At 38.7% G+C, this 16,848-nt stretch overlaps 1 protein-coding gene across 6 annotated transcripts in view; it reads right to left on the reverse strand.

The window, feature by feature from the left end:
* The window catches only part of SMG7 (SMG7 nonsense mediated mRNA decay factor), an 84,786-nt gene that overhangs the window by 41,300 nt on the left and 26,638 nt on the right, over nucleotides 1-16,848 (reverse strand). For 5 of the 6 annotated variants that reach the window (XM_070384817.1, XM_070384821.1, XM_070384820.1 and 2 more), the window contains exon 2: nucleotides 9,310-9,448. The exons of the other annotated variant lie outside the window; for it this stretch is intronic. In XM_070384817.1, coding sequence (XP_070240918.1) covers nucleotides 9,310-9,425 — 116 coding nt within the window. In that variant the 5' untranslated portion in view covers nucleotides 9,426-9,448. The remainder of the gene's footprint in view (nucleotides 1-9,309; nucleotides 9,449-16,848) is intronic. 6 annotated transcript variants of the gene reach the window in all.

Raw genomic sequence — 16,848 nt, forward strand, 5'->3', positions numbered from 1 at the left:
AGTCTCAATTCTTTTCAGCAAAGGACAGTTCCATACCTCAGGGAAAACAACGCCCTTACTAAATAAAGGCTTACTATATTCACAGAACCCTCTTCTTTCTTACTCTTGTTAAAACACTAGAGGAAGCGTATATCTTGTTTAAGACCAGTAATTCCACTTAGGTATGCTCTTTCTAGTCTTTGTAAAAACTTCTGATCCTTTAATGACCACCTCCCCCCTCTTTCAACAATTTAAAAACTTCCCTCTGTTGGATGCTTCTCACAGAATATTTAAACATGCCCTACACTTTCACAGACTTTAAAATCTTCTATCCCATATTCTCCTCTAACCGCTGCTTCTTTTCTCTCTTCCCAAATTCTTCAAGAATTGACTGTATTCAAGAAACAAACTCATGATCCACCTCCACCCTCATCTCCGGTTTTTCTTTCTAGAGTTTTGTACATTACTAAATGCATCATGGCTTCCCAGTTGTGAAAAGCAGACACCTGGAAGTCATCCACGACAACATTCTCTCAAATCCCGGATAACCTATCAATGCCAAAGAATTCTACCTACTAAATACATCCTGAATCTGTAATTCTCCCTTTACTTCTTTTTCAGTCACTATCATTCAAGTTATAACCATCCATTGCCTGGACTATTGCAAAGCCACCACATTTTTTTCTCCACTTCACTCTTGTCTCCTTTCATTCTGCTTGCTCTATTGCTATCAGAGGGATCTTTAAAACATGCAAATCTGACCTCATCAACTGCCCTCTTAAAATCTTTTAATGACATCCCACTGCTTTTAGGGTGAAAATCAAGATCTTTAGTAAAGTGGTCTACAAAGCCCTGTGCACTCTGAAGAGAGCCTCTGTACTCTACTTCTATCATCATTCTGTTCTCTCCTTGATCCTTTTGCTCCAGTCCCTGGACTTCTTTCTAGATTCCCCAATGTGTTTGGCTCCCTTCACACTCAAAGCCTTTGTAAAGAAGAGTCCCTTTGCTAGAAATACCTCTTCCCCACTTTGTCTACTTAATTACTCATCCTTTGTCTCAGTCAGACATTACTTCTCAAGGAAGCTTTACTAAAACCCTACATGTGTGTGTGTGTGTGTGTGTGTTAGTCACTCAGTCATGTCCGACTCTTTGTGACCTCATGGACTGTAGCCTGCCAGGCTCCTCTGTCCAAGGAATTCTCCAGGCAAGAATATTGGAGTGGGGTGTCATTCCTTTCTCCAGGGGAGCTTTTCAAACTAGGGATTGAACCTGGGCCTCCTGCATTGCAGGAAGATTCTTTACCATCTGAGCCACCAGGGAAGCCCTTGAACCCTACATACATGAAAGATATTCTTGTTTTATGTTCTTAAAGCACTTGTATTTTTTCTTCATAGTACACATCACAGATTTTAATGCACACCATCACAACTCCTATCCCTACACAGTCGGCATTCAACAAATATTTTTTAAGTGAAGAAAGAAAACAGGCTAAATTACAGTCATATACTATAAAAAGGTAAGAATATAAAGTTAAGAGATTTCCATGTTTAAAAACAAAATCTGACATAAAAGCTAGAGAACAGAGACTCTAAAATTTTTACTGTAAATTTTTATTATTTAATATCAACTGTGAATTTTAGTTTCATCAAAATATAACATTAATCTTTTTTCTTAGCTTTTAAAAAGTTTTTAAAAATTAAGCTTTCAAATATAACAGAAGCATAATAGGATCCTACAAAAACCACAAGCCACATAAGAACTATCACTATAAATGAACAATATCAAATACGCAGCTATGAAGTGAAGTGAAGTCACTCAGTCGCGTCTGACTCTCTGCGATCCTGTGGACTGTAGCCCACCAGGCTCCTCCGTCCATGGGATTCTCCAGGCAAGAAGACTGGAGTGGGTTGCCATTTCCTTCTCCAGGGGATCTTCCCGACCCAGGGATAGAACCCAGGTCTCCCGCATTGCAGGCAGACGTTTTAACCTCTGAGCCACCAGGGAATACCAATACACAGCTATACTAATCCTAAAAGATAACATCACATCAAATTCCATTATCCATTCAGCATAGTTTTACTGTTTGCTTTGAGTGCTAAACTTTTGCCATTAAAAAAACAAAACAAAACTTCACACAGTAGTTGATTTATGTCCTTAAAACCTAAGATCATATTTAGAAATACCTCACCTCTTAACCTACCAGTGTCACACCCTCCTGCCCTCACCCGAACCTAATTAGAGTACTAAAACTTATGAACCTGAGACAACCAGCCCTACTTGTGCATCTTCATTGGATTCAGTAACCTTTCACTCTGAGTAGCCAAGTTACTAAGGATATATTTTACAATGTATCCATATCTTGGAGATCTGACCAGTCCATCCTAAAGGAGATCAGTCCTGGGTGTTCATTGGTAGGACTGATTTTTGAAGCTGAAACTCCAATATTTGGCCACCTGATGCAAAGAGCTGACTCATTTGAAAAGACCCTGATGCTGGGAAAGATTGAGGGCAGGAGGACAAGGGGATGACAGAGGATGAGATGGTTGGATGTCATCACCAACTCGACAGACATGGGTTTGGGTAGACTCCAGGAGTTGGTGACGGACAGGGAGGCCTGGCGTGCTGTGGTTCATGGGGTCACAAAGAATCGGACATGACTGAGTGACTGAACTGAACTGAATCCGTATCTTACCTAAAAACACATACTCTAGTATATACAAGATACACTGAGAACCATGTGTTTATAGATTGTTTTCTCATTCCGAACAAGATTTGCTCGTAAAGATGAACAAATACCATTTTGGTATCCTAAGATCTGCCTAATGAGGATACCAATTTCCAGTCAAATGAAGATTATATTGAGCATATAACAGGAACTATTTCCAAATAATCTGCTTCTCTGATAGGCCATCAGGAAGAAAAAAACTATAATTCTAACAGATTCTGGAACAGGCTTCCACTGATAAAGATCAAAATTTCACTATATATTTTTATATACCATTTTTATATAACCTGTCCAAGAAATATAAAACTAAAAATCTAAACACAAACAAAACTGCAAAAATGTCATAAAAACTATCTGACGTGAATGTCCAAGCATTTTGAAATTTCAAGAGTTTTGATACCTCAAGAATGACTAGGGAAGAGATGCTCACCTTTGAGCACAGTTCTCTCCTAGGTTCTGAAAGAGACACGTGTTAATAACTCTGATCAACTGAAATGGTAAAGAGAGTTAAACAGAAAATAAAACCATGGGAGACAGCCACTATGATTCCCATCCCATAAACAAGGAAACTGAAACTCTGAAATGTGGAAATAATCTGTCCATTATCACAAAACAACTAGGTACAATTAAGTACGAACTTAGTTCTTTCTGACTCTGAAGTTCAAGTTATTTTTATTTCAAGTTGGAGTTAAAAATTCTATGACATAAAAAGCTAACACAGACTTAAACTAGGTTCAGTTTCGTGCTCTGTTGATTAAACCTTAACATTTAAGTCAACTAGTCTAAATTGAAGATCAGTTCACAAAAAATGAAAAACAAACCAAAAAAAAGATCAGTTCATATTAGGAAATAAATACCTGAGATTTCTACCAGAAAGACCACAAGAAGTAAAATTCATATTCTTGTGCAGTGGTCAGACCGTGGGTAAAATTTCCTCTTTCACAATGGATCAACTTTTGTAAATACATTTTATTGGAACAGTCTTGCCTAGTCATTTAGGTATCATCTATGGTTGCTTTCTGCTACAAGAGCAGAGGTGAGTAGTTAAGATAAAGACTACATGTCTCATCAAGCCTAAAACAGTTACTATCGGCCCCTTCACAGAAAAGGTTTGGCTCTCCTGCTCCAGGGAGTATTTGATCAAAAACAAGAAGTCGATATGTATAAATCCCCAAACCAAACAGTTTTCCCATGAGGAATCATCAATAATAGTCTCCTCAGAATAAAGATTTTTATTTGTTGACATCATAATGTCACAAAGAAGACTGTTTGAAAATAAGTTTTTTTAGATGGGGTATAATATATAAGAAATCAACAGATATGTGATCTTAAACCAACTGCTTTCACAAAGATTAGCACAAAATTGGCTACTTGATTATTTTACTTTTTTTATAAAGAGAAAATATTGTACCTCAACGACCTATTGGTTTTGTTAAAGATCAGTATTATGAAAGATTAATACTACAATGCTTATATAAAGAGATATAAAATGCTTATATAAATGCTTATATAAACTAGTTTTCAAAAATTTCCTCTTGGCTTCTAGAAGGTGTGGCCACATGAATTCTTTTTTATTCTTACTTTAAGCCGAAGGAATTAACAAAAAGAATGAACGAAGAATCCGAGAATTAAAATCATCATGCCTTCAATAATAAAACAGCATTATTTAAAATATAAAGCTTTCAAAATACTAAATATATTGTCTGTTTGTAAATAATAAAAATTAAGCACCTCTATCAAACAAGAGAAAAGAAAAAGCCATTTAAAGGCTGAACAAAATCTGAAACATTCAGTGATAACCAAATATGTTTAAAGCCAAGCATCTGAAACAATACTCTTGGAGATGGGTGAGCATCAAGATCTATAAATACATTTAACACATTCTAATGCACTAGGTACACTAAAACAGCTAGCACTATATTTAGCGCTTATTATTGCCACATTGTTCTAAAGTAAGGGTTTGCCATAAAGTAATCATTTAACCCTCACTATGTACTATTATTGCTCCCACTTTATAGCTGAAGAAACATAAGAAGATAGAGGTTAAGTAACATGCCCAAGGTCATCAAGTTAGCAAGTAGCAGAGGTAGCATTTCAACACACTGATTCCAGAGGCTAACTCCTAACCACTGCATCACAGTTCCTCTCTTATACAAGACTGTAAAGGGGGGGAAGAGGGGAAAGGAATGTTTGATAATAAAAGCCCAAGGAACTGGGGCTTTCAAAAATTAAACATTTTACAGTAATTTTTTTTATAATGTCACTAGAGGAAAAAACTAGTTAATGGTAATCTTCTTTAACAAATAGCTTGATTATACATACCACTGATACAACAATGCAAGGTAATGAATACAGAATAATCTCTCAAAATCACACATTATATTCATGGCTTAAAAATATACAAGGTATTTCCAAGTAAGGGGCAAATACAGTGGAGGATTCCTTTTACCTGGACCAACCCCCTTCCATCTATGAGAAGAACACAGGAATATATAAGCCAATGTCCTCTGATCTCACAGTTGAGGAGAGGTGAATTAGTCTCTTGTTTTGGGAGGCAACACTTTTTTTTTTTTTTTTTGAAATTTAATAAAAGCCACAGCACGTCTTATTTCAAGATAATTTACTTATTTCCATAAAGTACTAAGGAGTATTCAGGATATGAGTAGCCATCAGTTATGACCATAAACATAATGACCTGATGATAATTATTTGTGTTAAATAACAGGTCAGAGAGTAGACACTAGAAGGCGAGTATGTGCTTACAAACGCAGATGCGCGCGTGCACACACACACACACACACATTCCTGAGACCTTTAAGGTAACATCAAATCTCACGGACATTCCTGAGATCTTTAAGGTAATACCAAGTCTCACGGTATTCAGTTCATTTCAGTTGCTCAGTCGTGTCCGACTCTTTTCGACCCCATGAATCGCAGCACGCCAGGCCTCCCTGTCCATCATCAACTTCCGGAGTTCACTCAAACTCATGTCCATCGAGTCGGTGATGCCATCCAGCCATCTCATCCTCTGTCGTCCCCTTCTCCTGCCCCCAATTCCTCCCAGCATCAGGGTCTGTTCCAGTGAGTCAACTCTTTGCATGAGGTGGCCAAAGTACTGGAGTTTCAGCTTTAGCATCAGAAAAAAATAAATCGTGCTGCTCTACTGTTGAATTTCACATTGAAAAATAACATCTAGGGAAATGCTGCTCCTAAAGGAGCTTCTCAGTAAGAGATAATAAAAATACTAACTTGCTTTCTCTCTCTATGGCACTTCACAGTCTGGCACAAATTTTCAAATCTCCTGACACTCCACTGCTCTGTATTACAACATTCATTCAATAATCTATATGATTTGAACATGTGTACCTAGTTTTATAAAGGGCCAATTCTGGTTTAGGAATCTCAAAGCTTGAGAAGGAATTACTCTTCCAGGCAGAGAAAATATCACAAAAGAAAAACAAAGCTAAGCCAGTGAAGGAGGGAGACTGATGCATCAAATGCAGGGTGGGAAGCTACAGATGAGCTGGAGAATCTCAGCAGACTGCAGACTGTGAGGCCGTGCATGACATGTTAAGGAGCTCAGGTTCTGTCTTTTAACTACTAGGAAATCTATGCTGGGTTTTAAGGAGGGGTACAGCATTGTCAGAATTGCCTTTTTAAATGATTACAACAAGATGCATGGAAGATGGGGTTTAAAAGGGCAAGACTGGAGGTAAGGAAGTGAAGGAAATGAATGGATGGAAATGGAGGCATGAATGGATGGAAACACCTAGATTCAAGAAATACTTGGAAGTAAAATCAGCAGAAGATAAAGCAGAGGAAACCATCTAAAATCATTCTCAAATTCTTGCCTTGCACATCTGGGTATGTGACTAAGTAGGGGTGAGCAAGCAGACACTTAAGAAGAGATGAGTGTCAAGCACAGGGGAGACATCAAGACGATGGACACAATGCTGGAGTGATCAGCACACAGATGGCAGTTACAACCACGGGAGTAACTGTAATTGCCCAGAAAGGCAGAAGGGTGGTGCAAGCTCCCTATCTTCATTCTTAAAAGGCAGATAAAAGAATGAAGAACACCAAGAAGAAACTCACAGGCACATGAGGGCAAAAGAAGAGGATAAACAGGAAGGGTAGTCAACAATATCACAGGCAGTAGATAAGTACTCTAAGGACTGGAGGGTGTGTTGGATTTAGTGTAATAAGTGTTAATGACTGCCTTGTCAGAGAAAGAAACAGTGTCAAATTGTAGGGAGAATGAGGAACAAATAAGAGGGAAACGTTTCAGTCAACTCTTAAGACACTGGGCTGTGAAGAGAAAGAAAAGGGGGCCGTGGGTAAAAGTTTCTTATTTTCCGATGGGAGAAACTTGAGCATGTTTAGAATAAAGAAAAGAAGCTAGTGGGAATGAACAGGTGGAAGATATAGGAAAGAACAAGAGTGACACAGCATGCTTCTGGAAGAGATGGAAAGACATGAAGCAAGACTGGCTTTCAAGAGGATGAAATTGAAGGAAAGTCGTGTTAGAAAGAACTGTGCTAGGAAAATCTGGGAGTAGGGCAGGGTGGAAAGATGTCCAGAGAATTCACTGCTACATTGCCTCAAATTCAGAGATAAAGCAGGAGATCAAATCAGTGTCTAAAAGTAAGAGGGAGATTAACTGAGGAGAATGGTGAACCTATGGGATAATAACAAAATGAAAGGCAAAAGAACTGAGAAAAAGTGATGAGTACAGTACGGATCACACACAACGAAAAAACGTGAGAAGACGTATTCAGGACTATATCCCCAGCACTCAGAATAATGCCTGGTATGTCACAGCTGTTCACTAAAATTTTGTTGAATTAATGAATGGTAAAATGTGTATCATACTAAGGCAACTTTATGTAACACAAAATGATACAGAAGAAAAAAGACTTAGGTCTGAATCTGGGTTTATATTAATAGTGTTACCTTGGAGTTTCTTTTTAAGAGACCTCATCTTCCTCATCTATAAAGCAGGGATACAAGCTCCCTTTCAGAGTTGCTATCAGGAATAAACAAAACAGGTAAGTCCCATAAAAGAACATAGGTGATAAGTCCAAGTTGTTGCTGTTGAGTCATTAAGTCCTGTCTGACTCTTTGTGACCCCATGGACTGCAGCATGCCAGGCTTCCCTGCCCTTCACTATCGCCTGGAGTTCGCTCAAATTCATGTCCACTGAGATAACTCCAAGAGAGAGGGTTAACCTGTGACATGAACACTTCAGTGACCACCAAATTACTTTTGTTAACTGGGTCACTGACATAGGATCCTTTCTGAAGCAACATACTAGGTTGAAGACGGCAATGTTCCAAGGTGGAGGTAAAAAATCCTGGGTCATCTATCACCACATAATGCTAAGTAACAAAAGAGAACCTGAATGTTGTAATGACCACATTATAGTATGTACAGAAAATAAAAACAAGAGAGTAATATGTAAAAATTGCAAAGGGCTTACATTATTGCATTTTTTGTTTCTCCTCAAACATGTTTTGATTATATAAAACTTAAAGAAATACAGTTTAAAGTTGGATCGTGAACACATTTTTCTCCTCTCCAAACATTAGTTTTGATCACACAGCTTAGACAAACAGTTAAAAACTAGACATGACAGCACATCAAGCAAAGTGTGAATTACAGAATGCCATCTAAGCTCATCTCCTAGGAATTAATCAATGGCTTAAATAATAATACAGTTGATCATTTACTATTTGCCAGGTGCTGTTTATGTGCTACAATATATTATTAAACCTTTAATTCTCACAAGAAATCTATCAGGTAAGTAACAATACTATTCCCATTCTTCTGATGAGGAAAAAGTTAAATAACCTGCCCCAAATCACACAACTGGGAAGTGGCAGTTTGGGTTCCACCCTGCAGTCTGGTCCAGAGCTCATAAGCATTACACAACAAAGCAAGGCTTCTGGAATGGCCTGGCTCTAGGTGCCTCTGTCATGGTATCCACTTGTAGGGACAACCAGCACTTCACATTTAAAAGTCTCATCTCTGACCCCAAGCACCTTCACACTATCATTTAAACTGATACAAGTTACTGTGAGAAGAGTTACCAGCTCACTGTGTGGCTGAGAGGGCTTCTCTTGCACATCACCATATACCTATTTCTACAGGCATCTAGAAGGCCTGACTGTATGCAGGCTAACACACAGAAGCAAGAAATGAGGCTCCCTGTATTCAAATGAACTGCTATATATGCAATTCAAAACAGGAATTTTTATTCTAAAGGATAGTCCCCCACAAGATAAATCACATACCCCTCTGCTTGCCATAAACATTCAGAGACCATGTATGCAAACATAAAATTTACATTTATGTTACTAAATGTTTAAAAATTTTCTTTGGACTGTAAGATATAAATGCTCATGACAAAGTAAACACACAAGGTTCTTATGAGGCTGCGTAAGTTAAAACAAAAAACCCTTAGCATTCCCTCCCCCATCCCGGCCAATAGCAAATGCTTCAGAAAGCTTCTAATTCTTCTACTAGTGTTCATAGTATGTGAATACGTTAACACATCTCTAAAAGGAATACAAACATGTATAAATCCCTTGTAATTTTTATCCTACCTAATATTACTTGATTTCAGATGCTCCTCTGATTTCAAGTTTCCGGTCCTCATCTGGGACTTAAATGAAACGTTTTCTCCCACAATGACTATCTGCAAGAACATCCAATTTCTCATAAGGTAGAATGGTTTAAGACATTCTAGATAGAGGAGAGGAGGAAAATATGAGTTAACCCACAATAACAGAGAACCCTCTTGAAGAAAGTTAAATTATTTTCTCTTTAAAATGATCAATGTCAAAGGCAAAAGGAAAGATATCATGGCTTTTTTCCTTTTTATATTTAGTTTCTGAGACTACACATTTTAAAATTCTGTTTTGTATATATCTAAAATTCTAGTCTGGTATCCAACTGTTATTCTAATCTCCCTGCCTGAAAGCTGAGTGATCACTAAAGGACAAACAGGTATCAGTTACCCAGAAGGGTTCTTGTGGTACCAAGGTTCAGGAGCAGATGGCTGGTCCAAACTGGACTACGTATGGAAGGAAAACCATGTAAAGCAATTAAACCACAATTACAGAAGGTACAAAAAAAGCTTACATTCTGAGACCAGCTAAAAGGTAGGTATTTAGATTTTCAGTTACTCAATGAACAACATATGCATGCTAAGTTGCTTTAGTCATGTCTGACTCTTTGCGACCCTATGGACTTGTGACCCACCAAGCTCCTCTGTCCATGGGATTCACCAGGCAATAATATTGGTTGCCATGCCCTTCTTCAAGGGATCTTCCCAACCCAGGGATTGAACCTGTGTCTCTTAGGTCTCCTGCACTGGCAGATAGGTTCTTTACCACTAGCGGCACCTATGAAGTCCTAATGAATAATAATTTGGTTATTTCTCTATACTAAACAATGTTAAGGACTAGGTAGACAATGATAAACAAAACATTATAGCTCCTGCTGCTGCTAAGTCGCTTCAGTCATGTCTGACTCTGTGCGACCTCATGGACTGCAGCCTACCAGGCTTCTCCATCCATGGGATTCTCCAGGCAAGAACACTGGAGTGGGTTGCCATTTCCTTCTCCAATGCATGAAAGTGGAAGTGAAAGTGAAGTCGCTCAGTCATTTCTGACTCTTAGCGACCCCATGGACTGCAGCCTACCAGGCTCCTCCATCCATGGGATTTCCCGGGCAACAGTACTGGAGTGGGGTGCGATTTAAATTCTAATGTGGAGACAGCCCAACAGGAAAGAGGAAGCAGTAGAAGGTAGTGGTTAAAGGCATGGGCTTGGATATCGCACTGTACTCAGTGGCATGCTGGGAATAACTCAAGCCACTTGCACAATTTCTTTCAGACACCAATTTAATTTAAAGATGTGGGCAAAATAAATTGAGTAATTATTATTAAATACTAATAACTGCTTACATTTAAAATTATTACGTGGCAGATTCTATACTAAATGCTTTACACACTGATCTCACAGAATGGGAAAATAAAATGTCATAGTTAAGTATCATATTCAGACTGCCTGGGTTCAAACCTCACTCTGCTATTTACTAGCTGTGTAACTTTAGGAAAATTACTTCTCTATGCCCTAATTTTATCAGCAGTAAGGAGATAATAAAAGTACCCACTTCACTGAGCTGTTTTGAGGATTAAATGAGGTAACAAAAATAAAACCTCTAGGATTGTTCCTTGTTATATAAGCCCTCAAAAACTGTTATTATTGTCATTATATCATTATAGGTATTACTACTCTTCCCAACAATCCTAAGACGTAAATGCTATTATTATTCTCATTTTAAAATTAGGAAACTGAAGCTAAGAATGCACATTAATTGATTCTAGAATAGAAGACATATTCATAATTTTAAACAATAAAACATCAATATTAAGAGAAATCTCAAACATGCAGGAGGTCTATGTAGACTCTGGCTCCATACTTCCAAAACATGTATTTAATCACCTGTGACTTTAATTGTACTTTAGTGGAAAAGACTAGGAGAAAACACCTCATGACAAAACCCAAGTTCATTGGTACAGCATGTTAAGTCCTATAGCTTCCAACTATATATGTTAGGACCCAATAAAACCAAAATTACTTTTAGTTCTCTGCTATTTTGCCCCACTGCATCTTGATTCATGCTTTCACTCAACCTGAAATGCCTTTCCCCTTCCTTCTTTGTCTGGTTAATCCCTTTTTGTATTTTAAGACTCAGCAACTCCTGTAAGAGGGACTTGGCTTGGCCAAGCATTCCCAATGAATCTTAATGCCCACTTCTATAACAGCACTCACAGCACTATGATGAAGTTATTCATTCACACATTTCCTGCACTAGAGATTATTTATTCTATTGGATGATGTAGGCCAGGATGGTGGTTTTCAACACTACTGGATTCAACGCTTAAGAAAAAAGACATTCTTTGCAACAATGCTTTTATCTTCCTGAAATAAAATACAAGATGATATACACTACTTAACACATTAAAATGAATAACTAAATGCCTTCTACAAGGAAAAATAAAAAGAAAGAAATTTTTAATAAAACTAGTATCACAATATACAAATGGTCAAGATATCAATGCTTGTACATAACACGTGGCTTGTGGTATCTCAGTCTCCCAGACCAGAGACTGAAGCCGGGTCGATGGCAGTGAAAGTGCCAAGTCTTAATCACTGGACCACGAGGGAGTTCCTATATACACTTTTAAGAGAAGGGTAACAGAACTCCAAAGACAGGAAAATGAAAGTAAAAATCTGAGTAGACATTAGAATTAAAATGAGTTTCAGTGTAAGTAACAGCAAATCCAATTTACTGGAAATGCTAAGAGAAAAATAACCTGACATGGGGACAGCGTGACAATACAAAGTATAAAGAGCTGACCTGAAGAAAATAAGGGTGTGACTATATCCCTTGATAGGTAAGCAGGAAACTAATATTATGTTGGAAAAAGAAATAGTAAACAGTCCCTTATATGATGTAAAACACCATATAAATTTAGGTTAGGGAAAAGTAAAGTACAACTTCCCAATTTGGAGTATAACATGGGATATGGACACCTTAATTAACTCAGCCAGCAACAATATTAAGATACTGTCTGATTTAACTGAATAAAATAATCTGTACATTATCATGGTATATCTAGAAATTTCCACTTCTGTGGTCTCCGAAATTTAAGAGATATAAAAAAAGTCAAATCTGACTTATCCACCCAAGAACCATTATTTAACCTGTACTTCCAGACATCAGTTTATCTAGTCAGGTTCCTTTTTTCTTTATTATTTACCTGTTTGTCTAAAGACAGGGGTGATGCATTATAATCAAATAATCTAACAAATCTGATACAAATCATAGAGGGCCTATAGAGTCTGTTACCCTGACGGCCCCCAATGAATCATACACCTCCTGGCATCTGTACCATTGTGAACTCTCTTCATGCAGTGACCTTGGGGTTTGCCGTGTGACTTACTTTGGCCAATACTTCAGGAAGTGCGACACAAATGGAAGCCTGACAAGCACTTGTGCATTTGGGCCTGCCCTTCTGTAATGCCTTCACAATGTTATGAAGCAGAGGAGACAGATGACTTGGAAAGAGGAGACTCCATTTTTCCACCTATCACATCCACCCCAGTTGACAGTTCAGACATTTGAGCGAGGTCATCTTGGGCCATTCAGGACACTGAACCACTGGATGACCAGTCATCCAACTTGACCTAGTCAGTCTGAGAGAGGGGACACCTTTGGACATTTTGAGCAAAGAAGCTCCATGACCTAACCTAGATTTTAACATGTTCCACTGAGCCACTATGTCAAGAATTTACTGGCTTGAACCAGTAGGCAGCAATGGAGAGAATAAAATGTGATTGGACTTTGACCGAGTTTGCTGAGTGAAATTTTAAACAGAGAGAGAGAGGCAGGAATCAAAAATGATTCATGAGGATTTGTCATTTACTAGTTAAAGATAAAAGTAGGCATAGGGTAAAGAGTTCATTTTGGACAACAATGCTTGGCACATGGTGTTATATAAACCACTTGCTATTGTTTTTTACGATGATGATAACTTTAAGACATTATACATCCATGTGAATGTATACTAGCAGTTATTAAAGCATCTGACATTTAAAGGAAAGATATGTAACCACAGAAATCCATCTTGGGAGTCATCAGCACAAGGCAAGAAATGACAAGGGAATAATAAAAAGACAATTAATGACCATAGAGAAAGGAGGGAAACTTGAAGTTTTGTGGTGTAGTGGAAGCCAAATGAAGAAAGAGCTTCAAGAAAAGAAAGTAGAATCAGTAAGTGTTGCTCATGCAGCAAGTAAAATGAGGCCTGAGAACTGACTACTGGATTCAGTATGTGGAAGTCACTGAGGATCTCGTTAGGAACAATGTGGGCAGTGAAGTGGGAGCATCAGCCCACGGACTGACTTTAATGGAAAATAGGAAAGGATCAGAGACTAAAACTGAGTTTAGATACCTTTTTCTAGGCAGGAGAGGCAACAGAGTGAGGGTCAAAAGTTTTTAAGATGGAATATATGTTTTTTTTATGGGATGGAACAGGATAAATAACAAGAGGAGGATTCAATGGAGGGGAAAAAAAAAAAAAAAAAGGCTGAAAACAAAGTCTCAGGAATGCCAGAGGGGGTTATACGAGTTTGTTTAAATATAATACAGTTTAAAGGCAAAAAGACCCCTGAATGAAAGAATAAAACTTGAAGTGAATTATATAAAGAAAGACAACTAATAATCAGTGACTAGGGTGAATGGCAAGTGGATTACATAAAGTGAAAAGTGAAGTCGCTGAGTCGTGCCCGACTCTTAGCGACCCCATGGACCGCAGCCTACCAAGCTCCTCCGTCCATGGGGTTTTCCAGGCAAGAGTACTGGAGTGGGGTGCCATTGCCTTCTCCGGAGGGGCCTCTAGGGAGGCCTGGATAACTTTAGGACAGGAACTGGATTACATAAACTATTCTCAATTTAACTTTCATAGCAACCTGAAGTAACTACTATTTTCTCAGTTTTACAAAGAAACAAAGACTCAGAGATTTTAGGAAACTTGCCCAAGATCACAAAGGTAGTAAATGCTAGGACTGAGGTTCAAATCCAACTGTATCAGAATTCCAGAACCTTGCTGTTGCTATTCAGTAGCTAAGTCGTGTCCAACTCTTTGTGACCCCATGGACTGTAGCATGCCAGTCTCCTCTGTCCTCCATGGAGTTTGCTCAAATTCATATCCATTTGAGTTGGTGATGCTATCTAACCATCTCATCTTTTGCTTTCAGTATTTCCCAGTATTAGGGTCTTTTCCAAAGAGTCAGCTCTTCACATCAGGTGGCCAAAATATTGGAGCTTCAGCTTGAGTCCCTCCAATGAGTATCCAAGGTTGACTTACTTTAGGATTCAGTTCAGTTCAGTTGCTCAGTCATGTCCAACTCTTTGAGACCCCATAGACTGTAGCATGCCAGGCTTTCCTGTCCATCACCAACTCCCAGAGCTTGCTCAAACTCATGTCCATCAAGTCACTGATGCCATCCAACCATCTCATCCTCTGTCATCCCCTTCTTCTGAATTCAATCTTTCCCAGCATCAGGGTCTTTTCGAATGAGTCAGTTCTTCACAGCAGGTGGCCAAAGTATTGGAGTTTCAGCTTAGCATTAGTTCTTCCAATGAATATTCAGGACTGATTTCCTTTAGGATGGACTGGTTAGACCTCCTTCCTGTCCAAGGGACTCTCAAGAGTCCTCTCCAAAAACACAGTTCAAAAGCATCAGTTCTTCGACACTCAGCTTTCCTTATGGTCCAACTCTCACATCCATACATGACTACTGGAGAAACCACAGCTTTGACTAGATGGACCTTTGTTGGCAAAGTAATGCCTCTGCTTTTTAACATGCTGTCTAGGTTGGTCATAGCTTTTCTTCCAAGGAGCAAGCATATTTTAATTTCATGGCTGCAGTTACCATCTGCAGTGATTTTGGAGCCCCCCAAAATAAAGTCTGTCACTGTTTCCCCATCTATTTGCCATGAAGTGATGCCATGATCTTAGTTTTTTAAGCCAGATTTTTCACTCTCTTCTTTCACCTTCACCAAGAGGCTTTTTAGTTCCTCTTTGCTTTCTGCTGTAAGGGTGGTTATCATCTGCATATCTGAGGTTATTGATATTTCTCCCAGCAATCTTGATTCCAGCTCGTGCTTCTCAACAATAAATAGGAACAAACTATTGATCCATGAAACAAAGGATTATTTTTAAAAATATTACATCAAAAGAATTTGGACACAACAAGAGTATGTACTGTATTATTTCATTTATGAAGTTCTGGAACAAGCAAAAGTAATCTTTTGTGATAACAGAATAATGATTGCCTGAGACATAGAGAAACAAGTAAGGTAGGGGTAGGACTGACTACAAAGAGGCCTGGGTGAACTTATTTTAGGATTTGGAAATGTTCTATACCTTAGCTAGGGCAGTGGTTAGAGGTATACGTTCATCAAAATTCATGACTGTGCACTTAACATGAGTGTATTTTCATTATATATAATGATTACTTCAATTAATGTGATTTAAGAAGAGGTGGCAAGAATACACAGAAGAACTGTACAAAAAAGATCTTCACGACCCAGATAATTACGATGATGTGATCACTGACCTAGAGCCAGACATCCTGGAATGTGAAGTCAAGTGGGCCTTAGAAAGCATCACTATGAACAAAGCTAGTGGAGGTGATGGAATTCCAGTTGAGCTATTTCAAATCCTGAAAGATGATGCCATGAAAGTGCTGCACTCAATATGCCAGCAAATTTGGAAAACTCAGCATTGGCCACAGGACTGGAAAAGGTCAGTTTTCATTCCAATCCCAAAGAAAGGCAATGCCAAAGAATGCTCAAACTACTGCACAATTGCACTCATCTCAGAAGGCAATGGCAACCCACTCCAGTACTCTCGCCTGGAAAATCCTATGGACGGAGGAGCCTGGTAGGCTGCAGTCCATGGGGTGGCTAAGAGTCAGACATGACTGAGCGACTTCACTTTCACTTTTCCTTTCTTGCATTGGAGAAGGAAATGGCAACCCACTCCAGTGTTCTTGCCTGGAGAATCCCAGGGACGGGGGAGCCTGGTGGGCTGCAGTCTATGGGGTCGCACAGAGTCAGACATGACTGAAGTGACTTAGCAGCAGCAGCACATGCTAGTAAAGTCATGCTCAAAATTCTCCAAGCCAGGCTTCAGCAATACGTGAACCCTGAACTTCCTGATGTTCAAGCTGGTTTTAGAAAAGGCAGAGGAACCAGAGATCAAAATTGCCAACATCTGCTGGATCATGGAAAAAGCAAGAGAGTTCCAGAAAAACATCTATTTCTGCTTTATTGTCTATGCAAAAGCCTTTGACTGTGTGGATCACAATAAACTATGGAAAATTCTGAAAGAGATGGGAATACCAGATCACCTGATCTGCCTCTTGAGAAATCTGTATGCAGGTCAGGAAGCAACAGTTAGAATTGGACATGGGACAACAGACTGGTTCCAAATAGGAGTACGTCAAGGCTGTATATTGTCACCCTGCTTATTTAACTTATATGCAGAGTACATCATGAGAAAT

The sequence above is a fragment of the Bos mutus genome, chromosome 16, assembly GCF_027580195.1.
Source record: "Bos mutus isolate GX-2022 chromosome 16, NWIPB_WYAK_1.1, whole genome shotgun sequence".
NCBI classification, from domain to species: Eukaryota; Metazoa; Chordata; class Mammalia; order Artiodactyla; family Bovidae; genus Bos; species Bos mutus.